Raw genomic sequence first — 19919 nt, forward strand, 5'->3', positions numbered from 1 at the left:
TCGTTAAATAAATACCACTGTAGGTGCCTCTGGACCAGACTTTCACAGATACTATGTTGCTTGTATGCTCAGCATTGAGATGTTCATGTGATTCATATAACTCATATTTACAAGTGTCATAGGTGAATAGGAGCCTGAGTGTCAGTGCAACTGTGATTTACTGGTACCTCACAATTTCCACAGTGGGTCTTTGCCATCTTAGTTGCATAATCCTTCCAAAACTGAGTGACGCAATGTCTAAAAACCTTTAAAAATCTGAACCTTTGTCTCAAGATAGAGAATTGGTGTTAATAGATGAAAAAATATTGCCTTGCTTTTTGGTTAAAAGTTGTGGCACTTAAAAAAGGTAAACAGGGAGTAGAAATAAAATGCGTTTTGTTGTTTCAGTATTTTGGACAAATACCAATAAACAAAGTTGGTAGTTTGCATAAGTATTATTGAAGTCAAGTAAACACGCACCCTCAGCTGGGTTAATACATCATGTCATTTACCTTGTTCGGAGTTACAAAGTTTGCTTCAAGTAAAACAAAATACGTGGGATGCTGATGCATGTACGGAGTTTTCTTTGGATCTATATCCTGTGACTTATAATAGACAGATTATCAAACATGGGGGCCAGTTTTGTACCTTTACTATGCTGTGCCACACAGATTACCAAGGTATTCTGTGTTTTAGTATATGGTCACAATCTTACAATCAGTAGACTAACTAACTGAGCTGCACTGGCTAGGTTTTCTCATCTTCTAGTCATATTAAAACCAAGTATGAGTCACCTGCCTCATTGACACTGAGTCATTTCCCTTTTGCTGACTACCCCAGTGGATCTAAATTCATTGGGGTTGCATAGGCACAGTGTCCTTTTCTACTTAAAGGTACCTAACTGAGCCATAAACACAGAACTTCAGCTTCCTTCACTGCTTTAACTGTTAACAGAAAGTGCTTCCTTGGCATTTTTTAATTCTGAGTAATTTTCAGATTATTGCTTTAGCCAATTTAGGTGGGAGCACACTGAGAGCAGTTGAGGGTATAGTGTTGTCTGGACATCCTACCGGAAAAGAATTTGCCTATGCATCTTCCCAGCAATAATATAAGTACGCCCCAGTATCTGTTTACAAAATATAGGTATAACTAACCTCAGTACATTACCCATGTTCCCTATTCTCTGCCGGAAAGGATGTGACCTTAGTATAGCCATTGGTATTTGCGGAGACCAGAGCTACTATTCCTAGCTCTGGATTGCCTCAGTCTTTCCCTGAATTAGCCTAGACCACCTCTTCCACCCAGTTTGCAAGTGAGTCCAGGTGTTGTCTTGGCACACAGAGCCAAGACTTTGTCCCACAGTGGTGCCTCATCTCAGCCCTCACCTAGGATCCACCAACTGCCCTGGCACTGACCCAGTGCCCCCAGCTGGCAGTCACCCTTCTGATTTGGGAACTCAGCTGCATCTGAGATACAAACCATCAGTGATCATCCTGCTCACCTGTTTATGTGCTGATCCTTGCCCTTTGTTCTACCACAGTCTTGCAGGGAAACTCCTGATAGAAGCACTGAGAGAGAATTCTATCAGTGTTGTGCGATGGCGATGTTTGAAAGTGGACATCTACCACTTCCAAAGGCTTTTTAGGGTCTGTTTCTTATCCTGGAAAGAAAAGAGGAGTGTTTCTGGTAGGTGATTTTCTTTGTCTTACCTGTCTCTCTGCAGTGCCCTGGACAGATAGAACTTCAGCACGCTGGAATTACAAAATCCAGACACTTAAATCTTTCTTCTTTCTTCCTATTTGGATCTTTAAAAATTTCCTGTTGGAACAGATTTCCTTTCAATGCTGGAGACTACTTTAGGGAATCATTCTGTTTATTTACACCCTTCCTCTTGTTGCCCTCCAAACTCCTCCCTTCCCTCAGAAAACAAAGCCAAACAAAAGAAAAACCCAAAGTAAAAAATAAACAAAACTTGTATCTTTGTTTGACAACAACTATCTCTGAGTGTACTTCTCAGGATTGTGCTGTATTTTATGGTTTGGGCTTTGATTTGCACAGGCATTTCTCATTATTAATCTACAATATTTTAAGAAGGTATTTCCTTTTTCTTCCATTTGTCCTAAAGGAATATATAGCAATCATATCTTTAGTTCATCAAAGTAAATGTGTCCTGATGAGTAGAAACTAAATATGTCATGATGGGTAGGCTTGAAATACTCCCCTTTCAGCTTACATCTGCTTTCTTTTGGGTGAAACTACTTAACATGAGATGTGCTGTGGAACTACCTGACTTGAGGGATTTTAAGTACAACTAACATCAAATATGCATCTCCTCTTCCCCTCAGTAGTTCTCTATTTATTTATATCTCTGTGTCTGTTTGTGTGTTTCACCAAAAATAACAGCACTCAGATTGATAGAGTACAAATATTCAGTAGCTGATTAGCACAGTATTTAAAGAGAAAGTTCAGCCGGTAAATATCTGTGATGTTCTCAGCAGGAACCAGACAACTGGAATTGCTGATAGGAGTCAAGGGAAAAAGTGCAGTTAATAATTTGTAGATATTTACACCTTTGCCGTTTCTTTCACGGTACAAAGGCATTAGCGAAAGTGACAGAAAGGAGTTATGAGCCATTTACTTGGGCTATCGGGAGGGATTTAATCTCACTTGGGTCATGGAGTTGAATTCTCTGGGAATTGGTGTTACCGTGATAGGCTGTATCTGAAGGCCTGGAGTGTAGAGATAAGACTTTAAGTCCAGCTGGAATTAGAAGCAATAGAATTAACTGGATTGTAATGCTGTAAACCTTTTGGTTCAGATCCTGAAATGCCTCTGGATGGTAGTTCAAATCTCTTCCAGACGGAGGTTTGGCTCTGGGACCTATATGCAGGACAAACGTTTGCAATGTCAAGGACTTCTTGGGAGCATGCACAGTAAAATCAGCCTTACATGGTTCAGCATGCTTTTTGTTGTTGCTGTTCAGTCTTACAGTTTTCTTAATATGGTGGGGAGGATGGTTTACTTGTTTCAAAAGGCTAATTTTCCACTTCACTGACACCTACATGTTTGTTTGTGGTTATTTCTTTTAAAGGAACACTAGGAAAGTGTTTGAAAGGTCATTGCTTTTATAACAAATGAGGCAAGGCTGAATATAGCTGGCACATGCATATCAATTTGAGATAACAGGGATTGCTATAATGAAAAACATGAAACAGCTATAAAGGAGCTGTTAAGGGTTGGGTTTTTTAGTGTGGTTTTTTTTCTGTTGTTCCTTCTCCCCTCCCTGAGTTAGCTTTTCAAGGAAGTGTTTTAAAATAGTGTATGCATGGAGACATACATGCATAAACACATACATATTTTCCATAATGTATTTTCTGTGATCATGCAGTATAATTAGAAAAAAAAACCAATGCATCAGTTGATAGATTAATTCTATACTTACATTAAGGATGAGAAATAATTGCAAACTATGATTGTAAAAGACAACAATTTCTTTTTCTGAGCTTAAAATCAAGCGGTTTCCCCTAATGTAATAGGAAATACAGTCTTTAAGTCTGCTGAAGCGAAATAAAATCAAAGTACAGAGCTGATGATGGTTTCTGTTGGTTGGTTGTTTGTAATACTCAGAAATGATACTAGTTCAGGGATTGTTTTATTTTACTTTTTTTTTTAAGGTCTGAGTACAGAAAAATCCTTTTTCTGATTTCAATGGAAAGCATAATTCTATAACAAGAGCCAGTAGGACTACTTCAATTTTTCGTTTCTGTGATAACTTTTAAATCCATGTTGTTGTTACTAATATTGTTAAATTTATGCTAAATTATGGGTTATGCTAAATTTAAAAGTAAGGACTTCTCAATATCTCTGAGGAAATATGAAGGAAATCAGTATATTATGAAGTTAGACATTGGTGGGCAAAGAGAGAAAGTGTTGTTCCCACAGCAACTCAGTGGGCAAGTGAGAGAAGCCTGGTTTTTCAAATTCCAGTCCAGAGCTATTCCTATTAGATATTGGACTACAAACACTTTCTGTAATACAGTAAGTTGATTACTATGAAACTGCAATCTTCTCTTTCCTGTTTGTAATAGGGTTATGTTCTGTGGTTGTGTGACTTTATCTCAAAGGAATTATACCTGATGAGAGTTTGTCCAATGCACTGCGTGGATATTTGCACAGTGTAACTAAATGCTTATGAATAATTATTATGCATAAATGTATACCTGTAGTCTATGTGGTGGTAGCACCAAAGCTCCAGAGATTAAGACTTCTTTTCAAAAGTATTTTTCCACTTGAGGAAGCTTGGAAGAATGTAGCAGGTCACAGAGCATGAATGTGTTCTGTATTTTATCTTGTTTAAATTTTTAAGGTTTTTTAATATCTAAACGTTTGTCAAAATGCACAATAGCTGGAGAATATTTGTTTGGTGTTCCAACAGTGTGCAAACTTGTAGAAATTGTATGAGAGGAAAACTGATGACCTTGTTTTAACAATTAGGAAATTTATTCAAGTGGAATTAATGGAAGGATATAGGTATGAATTAAAAAGAAGGTAACGTAACACTGATGTGCACTTACTAGTGCATATTAGAGTTCTGTGTATTTATAATGTAACATTTTACTGATTTTTGGCTCTTATTGGCATTCCAAATGATTAAAGCTATGAGAAGAGACATGAGATCCTGTTTTAAGTTGCTGCCAAAAAAAAAAAAAAATTAACTCCAGGTGGCAATTCATTTATAGCTTTTTTTTTACTTCTAAGTATAGACAAGTAAAGCACCTCATAACTTGAGAGATAGGGGTAAAGAAGCTGTATGAGGATGACCAGTTACTTAGTTTTCCTCTCATCCAGGAAGGTTTCAGTGTATTTGAACGTTTTGGTTTTCATGAGAGGCGTTCACTGTGTAGTATCCTGTATCAATTTTTGCCCCAGGGAGATACTCCGCTATGTTTTCTTGTCTACATTCTGCACTCTATAGAGGTGATAGGATTACATATGCTTTAGCCTTGTGAAGAGAAGTCATTACTGCAAACTATCATTATCTTGTTTACAGAGTTGCAGTTTTGGGCTATTAGTTGCTCTGCACATGTAGTGTCTGTTCAGACCAGAGCAGACCAAAACTTGAAATAAACAGCATAAAAGAACAATGAAGAACAACTTGTACCTAATATAGAAACTAAGTCTTGGAGAAATGTGTAAGACCTGGAATGGTGGAACACAGTTATAAAGAGCAGTTGTGTAGAATTGAATGGCTGGGCTAGAGCCTGTGTTCGAGGAAGTTCTGCACATTATTAATGGATAGTGTTCTATACTGCACATCTATGTTCTGATTAAAGTGCCAGTTCTAGATCCTTTTCATTATTATAACTTCATTTGTTATAGCTAAGCCTGATGACGACAAATAAAAAAAAGTACTGATTAAGCCACTCCATAGGCACTGAACTATGAATTAGTCATAATGCTAATTCTAGTTAATCACCTCAATTTTATTTGTTGTCACAGTTTACACCGAGCCATAAGCAAGGAAAACAACATCATAGTGATTGTTAGAATGTTAGTCTTGCATTTTAAAATGCCAAACATTTAAGTAATATATCTGTTGTCTTTCCCTGTGACGAAAGAAACAGACACTAAAAGAGATTGCAATAAATCTTGAAGGTGTTCAAGGAACATGTGGACGAGGCATTGTGGGACATGGTTTAATGGGCATGGTGGTGTTAGTTGATGGTTGGACTTGATGATCTTACAGGTCTTTTCCAACCTTAGTGATTCAGTGATTCTATGAAAAGAAATGGAAACTCAGTCTTCAGAATAAAATGCAATAAAGTCTGTGGAAATGCAGATTGTCAAGCCAATGTAGAAGTACCCTGATTTTATGTCTGAGGGCCTACCTTTCTACAACTGAGAAATGGTTTGCATAATCGGTATACAAGTGGTCTTAGCCTGAAATGGATTCAGTAATTTGAATGCAAGTCATAACCTCCATAAATGAAATGCAGGTATCATGTCTACAAAACTAAAATCTTTTACTTGCACTGTTCAGAAATCAGTGGAAATCTGGAGTTTACTATGAAATTAAATGATGTTTTATGTAGCTTCTAGATGATTTGTCCTGACTTAGGCATTTCAAAATATCTTGATAGCAGTCACCTTTAAAGTAACCTATTTCTATACATTCTAATGCTTGTGAAGTGACTTCAGAGGTACCATCTGTGACTAGAGAGTATCTCACTCTATTGTGTGGAAGGAAACCAAAAGCTAAATCTACGAAAGCACTGATGAGCCTGAAACAGGGTGGGTGCGGAGTGTAGTCATCCAAGCAATGCCTGGCTCAGTTGCCTTTTAAAACTTGCGGGTGTCTGTCTTTTCAGAACAGTGGGGCACATGGAAATTCAATGCTTATGCCTAAAATTCCTCTTATTTAAGCAAATCAGCTCCTAGAATTAAATGAATTATTTGGAGCAGGTATAAAGAAATTAGGCATTTCTCCAACTTATTCTCCTTCAAAGCCTTATCCAGTAAGACATTCACAGAGATCACCTTATATGCACAAACAAGATTGAATTGCTGCAAAATTCAGGTGGTAGGGGCACCCCTTACCTTTATGCAGAGACCTCCTCAAGAACCTCTGTCTGAAAATAGGACAGTTGGGTTCAAATGCCCCTTTAGCCTGAGTTGATTCACCTTGTCTGTGGTTTAGGTGAAAACCATGAAGATTGACTTGAGTAATTTTCCAGTTGTGCCAATATGTACAAAATAATTCAAGAATAATTCAAGATTCATGCACAGACAAAGAGGGAGATAGAGACAAAAAAAGGCTGAGCTGCAGTCTTTAAAGCACTGCTTTAGGAGAAGAAAAAAGTCTGATAATTTGATACTAGATTATAGGAATATAGCTCTGTTATTAAATTGTGTTATGCCACAAAAATGATCAGAGGGATGAAACACCTCTCCTATGAGGAAAAGCTGAGAGACTTGGGGTTGTTCAGCCTGGAGAAAAGAAGGCTCCGGGGCGACCTTATAGCAGCCTTCCAGTACCCAAAGAGGGCCTACAAGCAAGCTGGAGAGGGACTTTTGACAAGGGCGTGTAGTGATAGGACAAGGGGTAATGGCTTTAAACTGAAAGAGGGTAGATTTAGATTGGACATAAGGAAGAAATTCTTCACCATGAGGGTGGTGAGGCACTGGAACAGGTTGCCCGGAGAGGTTGTGGGTACCCCATCCCTGGAAATTTTCAAGGCCAGGTTGGACCTGAGCAACCTCTGAGCAACCTGATCTAGTGGAAGATGTCCCTGCTTATTGCAGGGGGGTTGGATTAGATGACCTTAAAAGGTCCTTTCCAACCCAAACTGAATGGTCGCTATGATTCAGTGCCTGTTTTGGATCAACTCCTCTGTGTATATGCAGTACCTGGATGGCAAAGGCAGAATCCTGAACTTTGCTCTTATGTCACGTTTCTAGAGGTCAGACCTCTAGAATTTACTGGAGATAACCACAGACAGGATTTTTTTTAATTAATGCTTCTATACTTCAAGCAATTTAGCATAGTGGATAAGATTCAGAGAAAATTCAGGTACCATAATCCAAAACATGTTCTTAGCTAAGGGATTTTCTGCTGTGAGATGATGTCCTGTACTATTATGCAACACTAGAGCAGCAGTTTTATTTTGCAGGGATGAATGCTAGCTTGTCTTTATTTCCTGCTTATTTTTATTTTTTAGTTTTTTGGTCCCTTTTCCTGCTTTTTCTTAATTTCTTCCTGGACTGTCACACTAGCTGCTGTCACTGGTATTTGCATGCTCAGATGTCTGGCTGCCAGCTGATGGTTCTGTGTGATGGCTGGGATCTCTCATAAAGCTTTCACTGACCTGCCTGGCACAGCCTTAATTCTTTAACACTAGCTATGTGCTTGTGTAAAACGCTTAAAGAATCATCTTTTCATTTCTTTTATGTGTATTAGCAGGATCATGTTTGGGTTTAAAAAAAAACCCCAAAACCAACCAAACAAAATCCTAAAAACAACAGCAAAAAACCACCATGCTTGCAACATAACCGTAAACTGAGTCTCAAATAAATCTGAATAATCCACCTGATGCAGGGTTTCCTGTATTTCTGAATACTTAAAATAAAGATGCATTCACCTGTGAATGCTCTGGTGGGTAGGTAAAGTTTACAACAATTGTAGCACTCAAAAAAAAAAAAAAAAAAAAAAAAAAAAAAAAAAGAGTAAATTGACATCTTTGCTAGCCTTGGATATCCTATTACCTTTCCTTTGGAACACAGCAATATTGGTGCTGAAATTGGTATGGTTTTGTCTTTCAGGGATTCTGATTACGTGTAAAATCAAAAATTGACTATATAGCAATCTTTTTTCTACAGGTACTGTGGTGTGTAATCTTGATTTTACAGTTTTATATAACTGCAGTAACTGAAAAAATTGCTTGAACACCGTATGAAGTTAGTCTTGCTAGCGGCCGTTCTGCTTTAGACCTTTGTGTTGATTGGTTAAGAATTTTATTCTTAGAACACATCAGCATTTTTGCTTTTTTTTTCTCCACTTTTTTTCACTTTTTTGTTTTTTTTCTTCATGAATGTATCTAGCATCCTCAGGGTGTGGGTTTTTCCACGGGAATGGTAGAGGGACCCTTTGGACAAAGTAAAAGCAGTGGAAATACTGGCACAGTTGATGATAGCAGAGAAAGTTAAAGGGAGTGGCAGGAATGTGGGGCTGAGGGCAGTATCCTCTCCATATGGATCTACCACAGCCTGAGTAGTTGATCTGACTGTTGTCTCTGTACGTGTTGTCTAACGGTGACTTACAAAAGTGAATCGACGAGCTGATGGCTTCTCCAGGTATTGTCTATAACAGAGATGCTCTAGCTTCATCTCTCAATCAAAAGATTTTTTTTAAATCCTTGTCAAGGAAAAATATTTCAAACTGAACGATGTGACATGCAATTATCACTTCTGAATTAAATTATTACTGTGGAATATTCATGAGGCTTGAATTTTTTTTTCATTTTACATCTTTGGTTTATTACCTTTCTTTAACTACAACTCAAGTTAATTTGAATTACAATGTGCCTAATTAGCATTATTAGTAAAATGCTAATTGTAGTCCTTGTCTTGTATATTGGCTTATTTTAGATTTTGTGGTTTTGTGTACTACTTCATTTAGTTCATATATTTCCCATGCAGACACGTTATGATTCATTTGAATTGCAGGACTGGCCAGATCTTCTCTGCCTAAAATATGTGAAGTTTCTTAAATGTTTCTGTAGGACAAAACTTTTAGATTAAATTGTTTCATGTTCAACATGAAATTATAGTTGGAACTGGAAAAAAACCCCACCTGCACACAGAAAATACATCTTCCACCTACCCTGTTCTGAAAGATTCTTCTTAAGGAGGGAAAAGTTCAGTGTAATCCCTATTTACTGTGAGTTGCAGAATCACCAGCACATTTTCATACTTAATTGCAAATATGTTTAATAGTTTTAACGCTACCACCCAGTTATGGAGAAGTGAAAGACATGAGGATTTGCTACCAGATCCCGAAGGCACTTCACCTCCAAATGGCTGACATTTTCCCAGAGCTCTCTGACTCAAAGGGGTCGACTCCTTGTGAGGTTAGAGATAGTTTATCCTTATACTAATAACGTCTTTTTTTTTTCACTTGTGCCAAGTCTGTCAGGGCCCTGAGGGGACTGAACAGGCCTGAGCAGCCCCACCCCAGCAGCCCCCTTTCACCCTGCACGGAGCTGTAGTGGGGGTCCGGGGGGAGGCTGCTTCATGCGGCCCGGGCCCTGGCAGTGCGGGGGGAAGGAGGACTTCCTTGGGGCTGCTCCTCACAGCCCAGAAAGTCCTGTGGGACAAAATCCATGGGCTGCAGGCAGGCAGCTGCAATTTTAGAAAAAGCTGAGGTACAAATTAAGTTTAAATTCACGTTTAGTCAGTCTACAGCTTGTAACTGCAACTTGGGTGTGGAAAGGATAGGAACAGACAGTATTTTGGGTAGACTTTGAAAGTAGCCTTTGCACTTCCTGACTTCAGCCAAAAGCCCTCAAAACGTGGATGAGTACTTCTAATGTAGAGAGTTGTAGCTCAAACAACCACGAGTGTTCTTGCTCCTGTTGGAGCGTGCTCAGTTCAGCCCAGAAGAGGGACACATTTTTGAGGTTTTGATTTCTCCCCTCTGTGAGCTCCCTGGGCTCGTGGTGATCTGCCCACTTCCCTTCAGGAAGACCCCTGAAAAGTCACCATAGCAGTAACAGCAAGTGAAGCCAACGGGTCCTATTTTTTTTTTTATAGGTTAGAAATCGTTAGTCTGACAGATTTTTTTTTTATTAAAAAAAAATTATTATTAAAATTGGTTGGTTGTTTTAGGAGACTCTACATCCACTTCTTCTTTCATAGTTATGTCTCTCTCTCTCTCTTTCTCTCTCTGTCTCTCTCAAGACGACTGTTTAACTACATTTCTGTCAAGCAACAGCAGGACTTATTCAGTTCAATTTCTCAACTGCAGTTGTTGTATTTGAGTTCTTTTTATTCTCTTTTTGCCCCTTTTTGGTGGGGCGGGCCCACTGAAATAACTGTCCAAAAGCACATTATGAATCAGGTTTTTGCTTATTATCTAAATATCGTTTGTGCTGGCAACACAGTTCACACTGTAAAAATATTATTGATGAAGAGGTAACTCTGGAGACCTTTATCTTGGGTGTCTTTGTATAAGCCTTCTTTATTTAGTTGTGATCAGTGGGATTATTCTTGCAAATCCATGTCGTATAATACAATATGAAAAGAAAGACCAGAACTTATGAAACATCTTGTTAGCAGATTTTTTTTAAACAGATATACCTGTGATAATAAAGAAAAAGTAATGATCAATAAAATAACATGATGGAAATTATTTTTACTATACTTACCTGCATTTTCAGTTAGAGATGCAATTCTCTGATCTTTGATTTGAAATAACTAGCACGCAGGAAGTCGTCTTAATTGCACAACTGTGAGCAGTTCAACAAATTGTTAGCTACTTCATTTTGGAAGACTTATAACTATTGACATAAAACTGTCAATTTACTAATTGGGCTGGGCACTCTGAAAGGAAAATTTCATCTCTGAGATGCCACTATAAATCAAACCAGTAGGTTCAATCCTGCAAAGACTTAAAACATGATTAACTCTACTCTGGTGTTATTTCTCATATGAATAAAACTATCCATGTGCTTTAGTGATTGCTGTAATGACCAAAGTCAATAATAACCAAAAGATTTCTTCTGATGGATTCTTAATGTGCTGTGTAGACTAATCAGTTAACTTCAGTCCTCCCATTCCTATTCCACAAATCCCTTTAAAAATGGCCCCAAGATTAATTTAGTAGTCTTTTCTATACTGTGTTCCCTGCTGTATGGGAGATCCCATGTCAAAGTCAGTCTATGGTAAATTGGTTAGTTTTACCTGCAGTGAAGTGTGCAGTAGGAGACACTCTCACTGCTACTCTGGTATGACATGCAGAGTCACGTCATTCACAGTAGCATTTATTAAAATGTGCGGTGTAGGAGAGAACTACTCCACTGTGTTAGTAAATAAATTATGGGTTGCTTCTTACATCCATGTATCCTATCACTTGTGTCCTAGTCAGTTGGTATCAGTCTTGGCAGAAATGTCAAAAAAATAAACAGTTTTGGAACAAAAATTACTCTCTCACTGCTAGAAGTGGCCTTTGCAGGTCTCTGTAAACTGTGGGTAAGCTTTAATTACCTCTGCCTCTGTGTTAAGCTTCATGGCTAAGCAGAGGGTTTGGGTCATGAAGGTTGCCAATCTGGCAGTTTTTACCTCCAATAGATTATCTAACATAATAAATTTTCAAGTATTGTAAATAGAACATCTGTAAAAGGCTGGCAAGCACTTCCTGGCTAAATCAGTAGCAGTCTCTTTTATAAAACTTTTTTTAACCTTCTCTCTCTGGTGGTGGATGCTGTTAGGCTGTGCTTTGGGACTTTGGAGGAACTTTTTTGTGCTAAACTGGATGCCGCTGTTCACAGAGTTTTACTTAGGAACAAAATAATAATGTCTATATGATATCTGAACACTCAGTAGAAGTGTCTTACTAAAAATAGTCTAGTTGAATTCATAATTGTTCAGATAAAGAATGCTGAAATAAATATGGAGCTTTACATCAATGTTATGATTCAAATAGATTTATTTATTCTGAATTGAAAGAAGATCTCCAATCTCTTCGCTATTAGAAGCGTGCCACACAAATCTTTTCTGATGAATCTAATTGAGTATTGTTCGTGTAACAGCTAGATTTTTCTTAGTAAGTGCTTCAAAACATGATCAGATTGCTTTCCTAAATTAAGGCTGTTAAGGACTTAGATACACTGATCCACGTTTTAGAAAAGTCTTAATTTTCCAACTCCATTACTGCACTAATAAAATAGGATCAAAGCTTTTATTTTAATGTGTTATATCTATACTATGCTCAGAAGAAATAATCTAGCATTCAGCAGTGACAGTCTAATGACAAGTGTGGAACGTGAAAGGCAAATCTTGTTCTTGGTTACGGCTGCTGAGAAAAAGCATGACTGTACTGGTTTGCCAATAGTAACATCAGGCTTAATCAATACCAGTTTGTCTATCCACGAAAAAGCCCTGTTCTTTCTTCCTTTTCACAGACTCTGGATTTTGCCCAGTTCCTTGGGGATTTATTACCTGCTGACCCTTCTCCAGCTTTAGCCATCAGTTCTGAGACATTCATGAACCTCCAGGATCTGGCTACCTGTAGTCTTGCAAGTCACTTTCTCTGAAATGGTATAGAGGTAGCATAATAAGAATAAAACTCTTGGAAGGTGCTAGATTTTAGAGAAACAGACAAGCTTTAGTCATGTGGTGCTGAGGGGAGCAGCTCTGATTATTTAGTAAAAATATCTATGCTGTTGTAGGAAAATGTGCGTTCCCTTATAAAATTATTTTTCTAGGCTGAAATGCTAGTATTGTGAAAGCGAGCTCAAACTTGCGTTGCGAAGAGTAGAAGAAAACAATAGCAAAAATATTGTATCATCCCTGCTAATATAGGTTAGGTTTGTGACAGTAGGTGGGATCTATTGCTCTTCACATAATATACATCGCTTGTGTTAAGCTGTGTTTGCATATGTATGTTTACTGTCAGAATACATCTTGGTTCCTACTATGTCTGTGGGACAGAGTTGTCTGTGTGTACTGGCACTGGAAAATGGATTATGATAGCTTAGTGTGGATACCCCTGTTGCAGAGTGGCAAAAGGGAAATCAATTTTTATTAAGTAATCCTACCATTTTGGGGAGCTTTTTTTGTCTTACTGCCTCAAGATACTAAAATCATGCTGAGGGATCACCATACACTGGTTAGCTCTTCAAATACTCTCATGTAGACAGGTCAATAGCCATCGTTTTGCAGAGGAGTCTTGAGTGCTTGCATGGTTTGCATTAGATTTAGCCCTTTTTCTGTGGCTTGTATGATGATTTTTAAACCCTCTCAAGTACCTGAAATTATTTCTTACATTATTTTAAAAATCCTTCTGCATTAATACTTGTCCCTTGGTTGGGTCATTTGCTCAACATTTTAATGATTTATGTGTCTCATGTAGATATTAGCAGGTACAAAGATGTGTTTTAATGATATTCTGCTGCATATTGTTCACTGGGGGAGAATATAAAGCAGGGAAAATACAAAGCGTTGAATACATGGATAGTTTCCAGCCTCTTAAATGATTCAAAGTCTTTGAATCACTGATTTCTATTGCTGACCTCTGCTTCTGACCTTTCCCTGACTTCACAGGTCAACAGTTCTGTCAGCAACTGCATTTTGAATAATTTGTCACCTGAGATCTCTAGATACTATTTCTGTTCTCAGAGATATTTTTTTTAAGTGGTTGTTGACCAAAATTCAGTTGTGGTTCTACAATACAAAATCAGTTCTTGGCTACTGGATGGAAAGTACACTGACAGTAGAGTGTACTGTCCACTGTACTGGGCACCAGTAAAATATAAAGGTGGAATGTACACAGGTTTCCAGTACTTCCCTCATACATTGAAAAAAAACCACCTCAATCTTCCCTGTTCTTCGTATGCTGCATAGGAGCTTCAGTTCAAATTTAATACGACATTTGCCAACTTTTTCCTGTCTTCCCCCTCAAAAAGGGAAGAAACAACTGCCATACACCCAAAGCATAAAATTTCCATACCTGGTTATTTGAGAAATACTCAACTACATTTGACGTGACTTTTTCTATTCAGTGATATACTGGTGTTCTTTCTATTTCTTTCTTTATTCTGTCATTTTCTCATTTATATACCGGAAAAGTCTTCTCTGATACATCCATTTTAATTCATAGCTTTCTCTGTGAGCCATTTGGCTGTATAGAAGAGGGGCAGTTGCTTTAATCTCGCAATCAGAAGGTTTTGTTTTTCTCACAGTGTGTTCTTGATTAATGCAAACTAATAATTACGAACACTACAGTGTGCAGTGTTACAACACCACAAGTGATTGGCTGGCCTGCAGTTTGACAGGCTTTTCTTAGACTCAAGAAAGAACGATAACAAAAATTGCATTTCAAAGTGTTTATCTTGACAGAATTCCTAATTTTATTTTGACGCAATTATAGCAATGATATTTAGTAGTGCTGTTGCTAAAGAAATACTAACATTTTGAATACACAGTGTTTTTCAAGGACAAACGTCTTTTTTTTGTTGAAGGTGGAAAACTAAAATTCTCAAGCATGCTAAATCTTTTAGAAGTGTATAACGTTATCATTAATAATAAAATATGACCCTGAAGAATGCCAAGCACAGATGTGTAATAGGAGATTTTCCCCTTATAAATTTGGAAAGTGAGGCATAGAATTTTGTAGGGTTTTTTGTTTGATTGGGTTTTATTTTTTGTTACACCTCCACCCTCAACCCCCCCTTCCAAGACAGGCACAAACCAAAGATGTTCTGCTACTCCATCTTGTACTTTTCCTGCTGGATTAATTTGTCCCTTAAGAACTTGATCTAACTCTTGCTAAAACAAAGACAAAATGCTGTTGATTTAAAGCTGGGTCTGGTTAATGTTATCAAAACAGTTAAATGCATCTGACTTTCTTATGGGTTTTATGCCCATCATAAGAGTTAATGTAAAGAAGTGTTGGAGAGGGTGGGAGTTTTTTATGAAGGAAAAAATAGGAAGTTGTTAGCTACAGTGTGAGTGAACAGCTGAGTAGTTCCTGACAGTGTGGGACTGTGCTACCAGTTCCCTGTGTATATGCTTTTAGTGAGCCTTAAGTGGAAGACGACATATTCTTATTTCAAACAGCTGCTTCATGCAAAAAGTACTCTCGGGTGCATGAGAAATGTTGTGAGGAAATTATTGCAGAGAGTGAGAGCACTGCAAGTCCACACCATGCCATATAGCACACTAGCTTTCCCTTGTACATAAGAACTTAAAATGTGACCACAAAATTCATACAATTGTTGTTACTTTTAATAAATAAAAAGATAATTGCATATTAAGCATATTTGGACCTGTTCCAGTGCTAGTTGTAGTAGTTGATAACTAACTAGTTGATAACTAACAGTAGTTGATATTGCATCAATTCCTTTCTGTTCCGGTTTCTTTCAGGATGCTTTCTTGATTATATTTTGCAAATCAGCTGCTTGTTTCTCAACTACTATAGGACTGCGGCATAATCAATATAGTGACATTGTTTCAAATCCATTTTAAATATGCGCTTTTTTAGACTCTCACTCCACTTTATAAATGGTCCTACACATGTTTTCTTTCTCACTTCAGAATTACTACTCCTCCTACATTTTTGTGATTATGGACCTAGACGTGCAAAGTTCTGAATACTTGGGAAGTTTTCTCCTGAAATAACTTCAGTGGAGTTAACGGATTCATTCCTCTAAAAAGTTTAGCTTGAAATATTTTCTTCTTATGAAATCAAGTTAATTAGCACGAGAGTTAATAACATACCTGTGGAATTGCTTCTACGAGGCTTTTAAATTATCTTATTGTGTAGCAATCTTCTGACTCTGTTTTTGTGTGTATACTAGCATAGCATCATTAACTTTGAGAGTCTCATATTAATCATGCAGGGATGAAGAAACAGGAAGATTAACTCTTGATGTTATTATCAGGATCAGGAAAATGTGGTTGTGCTTGGGGTTTTGTTGGGTGTGTTTGGGGTTTTAGTTTTTTTAAGTGTTCCTCCCTGTCCCCTCCCCACCCCCAAATCTTATAAAGCATACTTATTACTTCTTATTTCTCGCCCTTCCTTACTAGTAGCCTTTTCCCAAGTGTAAATTACGTAAGGATTATTGAAAGATATATAAACCTACTGAATTCCTTTAAATTAAAAAAAAAAAGTTCTAATAAATGATACTAACAAATATGAATATGAAGGAAGAGGGATAGGTGTTAAATAAGACTAGCAAGTTAACATTTCCCTGTCTTTAACAAATCACTGAGTTATAGAGTATCTTTATGGAGTGAAATTCTAGGCCTGAAAAGGGAAAAAAAATATAAGACTCCTATTAACAGCCACTTGACCAGATGATGAAAGCTAGTCTACCATGCTGGGGAAAATCAAAAGCTTGAAAGTGTAAGAAAATTGATGATAATGAGATATTTAAATTGCTTTCGTGAAAACTAGGTAAGTATCCTGTCAAACCATGGTCCCAAGAGTAAACTTTTAGATGCTGTCAGGTTGTGTTATGGAAAAGTTGATCAAAGAACTTGCAAGAGAAGGTAATGCAGAGGACCTGGTTAATAAAGTTAGTAACAAAGACCTATTCTTTAACAATTACTGTAATATATTTACATTCAGCAACTTCCCAAAATCTGAGAAAGATGCAAGTATTGTGCTTAATTTTAAAAAAGAGAAGCTACATAGAAGTAAGGGTCCCTGTTGAGAAGAAGCTAGAAGGAGCAGCTAAAAAGAGTTAAATCTTTGGAGGAGATGGAAATTATACTGGAATCAAAGATTAAATGCACAGAAATTTGAGGGCTGAACGGAAGCCAGTGTGACTAAATTGTGGGGGTGAAAAAAAAAAAGGAGGGACGTTATTAAAATCAAGGATGCGTCTTTCAGAAAAATGAGTAAAATGGGTAATGAGATAAATTAAAACAAAAAAAATCCATCAAACCAAAACAAATGCATAATTCTGGCACCTTAAATATAAAAATGCAATTAGGCAAGCAAAAAAAAAGTTTATAACTTGCAAACAGCAGAAAAACTATTACTGACTCCTGTTAAATTTTAACAGGAGCAGAATATGTAAAAGTCCACTAGATGATTGCTGTATAAAAGAAACGCTTGGAGAGGATGAGGTATACAGCTGGTTCATCCTTGGGAACGAACAGGCATGCTCAGTATGGAGGAACCTGGGAAGTACCTACCGGAAGCCCCTCTGTGGACCTTAGGATGCAGACTTCATCTGCTGGTGAAGTGGCAGATGAAATTAAATTTATGTTAATATTAAAGTGATGTGCACTGGGAAAATAAACCCAAATTGTATATATACATGATGGATTTTGAGATAACTGGTACATTCAGGAATGACATCTAGGAGCTATGATAAATAATTCCACCAAAATGCTGCCTCAGTGCTTAGTAACCATCAGCGAAGTAAATCACACTTCAATAATTATTTAGGAAAGAAATAAAGAACAAATTCAGAGACACCATCTTCCCATTCACTAGTCCAGCATGTAAGTAAGTCTTGTACACCGTGTGACGTTTCTCATATTCTAAAAAGATAGAATAAAATTGGAAGAGCTACCAAGAGAGTGAAAAGTTGATCAAAGGTAAGGAACAGTATCTACGAAGAATGGCAAGATACATTACTTTTCTTCCTGAAAAGTAAACTACTGTGAGAGGCGTGCTAGAGATCTGCACAATCTTTGGGTGGCATGGGGAAAAATAAATAAATGGGGGAACATAGGATGAAACTTTCAACTCTTGAGTTGAAAACAATTAAAAGGAGGTAGTTCTTTACACCACACCTGAAGGAGGCTCTGCTGTTCTTCCTGCAAAATCTCAAGAATGTTAAAGCTTTGCAAGAAGCCAAAATTCACTGGAATAATTGATGGCAAACTTGATTTTTAAAATGTTTTAAATAATGAATTCAAGGGGGTTTTTGTTTGGTGGTTTTTTTTCACAATTTCAAGTGAAGTATTACTACTTTATACTAACTACACTATACTGCAGCTGTTTTTCTCCCAAAGAGTAAAATCTACCAATAGTTACCCCTGTGTCTGCCTGCAATACAGCTTATACATGTTCAACCTCTTTTTTACCTGTCTCAAATGCCAGCATTTCCACTATGACAGTAGAGAACAGAGCTCAGCACAGACTAAGCTGTTTTGCTCATCTTTTCAGACAGGCTGGATCAACATTTTATGTTAAGTTCCTACTACTAAGTTAGTTCAAAGCTGTCTTGGCCATGTCTGCACTATGCTGAAGAAATGCCTCATACAGAAGAAAAAAGGAGATGGATCTAGATGTGGTCCTGGATTACTTGGTAATCCAGCTATGATTTAAGTAGGCACTAATTTCGTTAATGCAGTTAAACCTCTTGACTGCCGTAATTTCTCTTCTGGGTAAAGTTTTCATGTTATTCCTGAATAGTGATGCTATCCTAAACACTGAGTAATCCAAGTAGGAAATATTTTAATTATTGATACCTTCTTAGTTGTTTATTTCTGCTATGTATATGGATATCTGTAAGCTTCATATCTATTTCTCAGATTAATTTTTATTGTCTATGAATTAAATATTAGTTGGTGTGAGATAAATATTAAAAGAGAATACTTGCACTAATGTAACTTAAATTTTTTGTGTGCTGGGAAATATTTTTATAAATGTTCCTATATATGCCATATATATAAATATTATTCTTTGATAGGTCATCCTGTTAACCACACTACTTTGCAGTTGTGAATTGTTAATAATGCTGACTTGTAATCTTTAAATTTACTCTGTGTTTTGTTATACACTGATAAATGAACTGTTTATTCAAAAAGTCATAGCAAAGCTTGCTAAGGACTTGCTATTAATTTTCTTTCTGGGTGTTTATGTTTTTTTTTTAATTAACAATGACTGACAAATCTTGTAGCTAATGTAAATGTGCAGGAATCTACTAACAATCCTCACTTCACATTTTCATTGTGTTGTATTATAGTTAGGTAAAGACTTTATCTGGCAACAAGAAGTCTAATTTGTTTACAGCCAACATTATCAAAATTCACATTAGCAGCCTAAATCTGCTTCTAAAACAGAAACAGATTTCAGTAACGTTAGAGCCATTTAATACTTAAACAACAAAATAGAGAAAAGCTACTTAACCTACTCTTTGTGTTATGCTCCAGTCTTTCTAACTGTGTATTCTACTTCAAACTGTTGTGTTTTTTCCCTTTTTCCCCTTAGTCAGCTGCAGGCCAAGGTGAAAACAGTCTGGAACCAGAAGATGAGTCTTTGAAGCTTTTTAATTATAATTAAGTCAGTCCTTGTCTTAAGCTGAGAAACCACACCTACTGTTTGACTCCTGTTCACAACACTGACCTCAGGATGGAGGGCCTGTATGTCCTGTCAGTGACTGAGTTTTACTGATTAATACTGTCATATTAATCTGATTGGACTTTTTCAGTATAAACATGATAAAACTGTCTAGCTAAAGTCTAAAAGAATTGGGGGTAGGAAAAGAGGCAACAAACCCAACTTTTATGTTTACTTACTAAGTAGATTAAAGCCTTCATATGCTTTGGTTTTATTTTGCAGGGTCCATCTTGCTGGGACGATGTGCTGATTCCCAACAGAATAAGAGGTGTTTGCCAGTCCCAAAGGTGCAACGGAAATATAGCGGTAAGATTTTTGTCACGTTTGTTAGAGTATGGTGGCACTTATAGGAGTAACTGTTCAC

At 37.1% G+C, this 19919-nt stretch overlaps 1 protein-coding gene across 1 annotated transcript in view; it reads left to right on the plus strand.

Moving 5' to 3' along the window:
• PRKN (parkin RBR E3 ubiquitin protein ligase) overlaps window positions 1–19919 on the plus strand; it is a 686369-nt gene that overhangs the window by 240580 nt on the left and 425870 nt on the right. Inside the window, exon 7 of the mRNA XM_059828079.1 lies at window positions 19778–19861. Within this exon, the coding sequence (XP_059684062.1) occupies window positions 19778–19861 (84 nt within the window). The remainder of the gene's footprint in view (window positions 1–19777; window positions 19862–19919) is intronic.

Source organism: Gavia stellata, chromosome 2, assembly GCF_030936135.1.
Source record: "Gavia stellata isolate bGavSte3 chromosome 2, bGavSte3.hap2, whole genome shotgun sequence".
Lineage (NCBI taxonomy): Eukaryota > Metazoa > Chordata > Aves > Gaviiformes > Gaviidae > Gavia > Gavia stellata.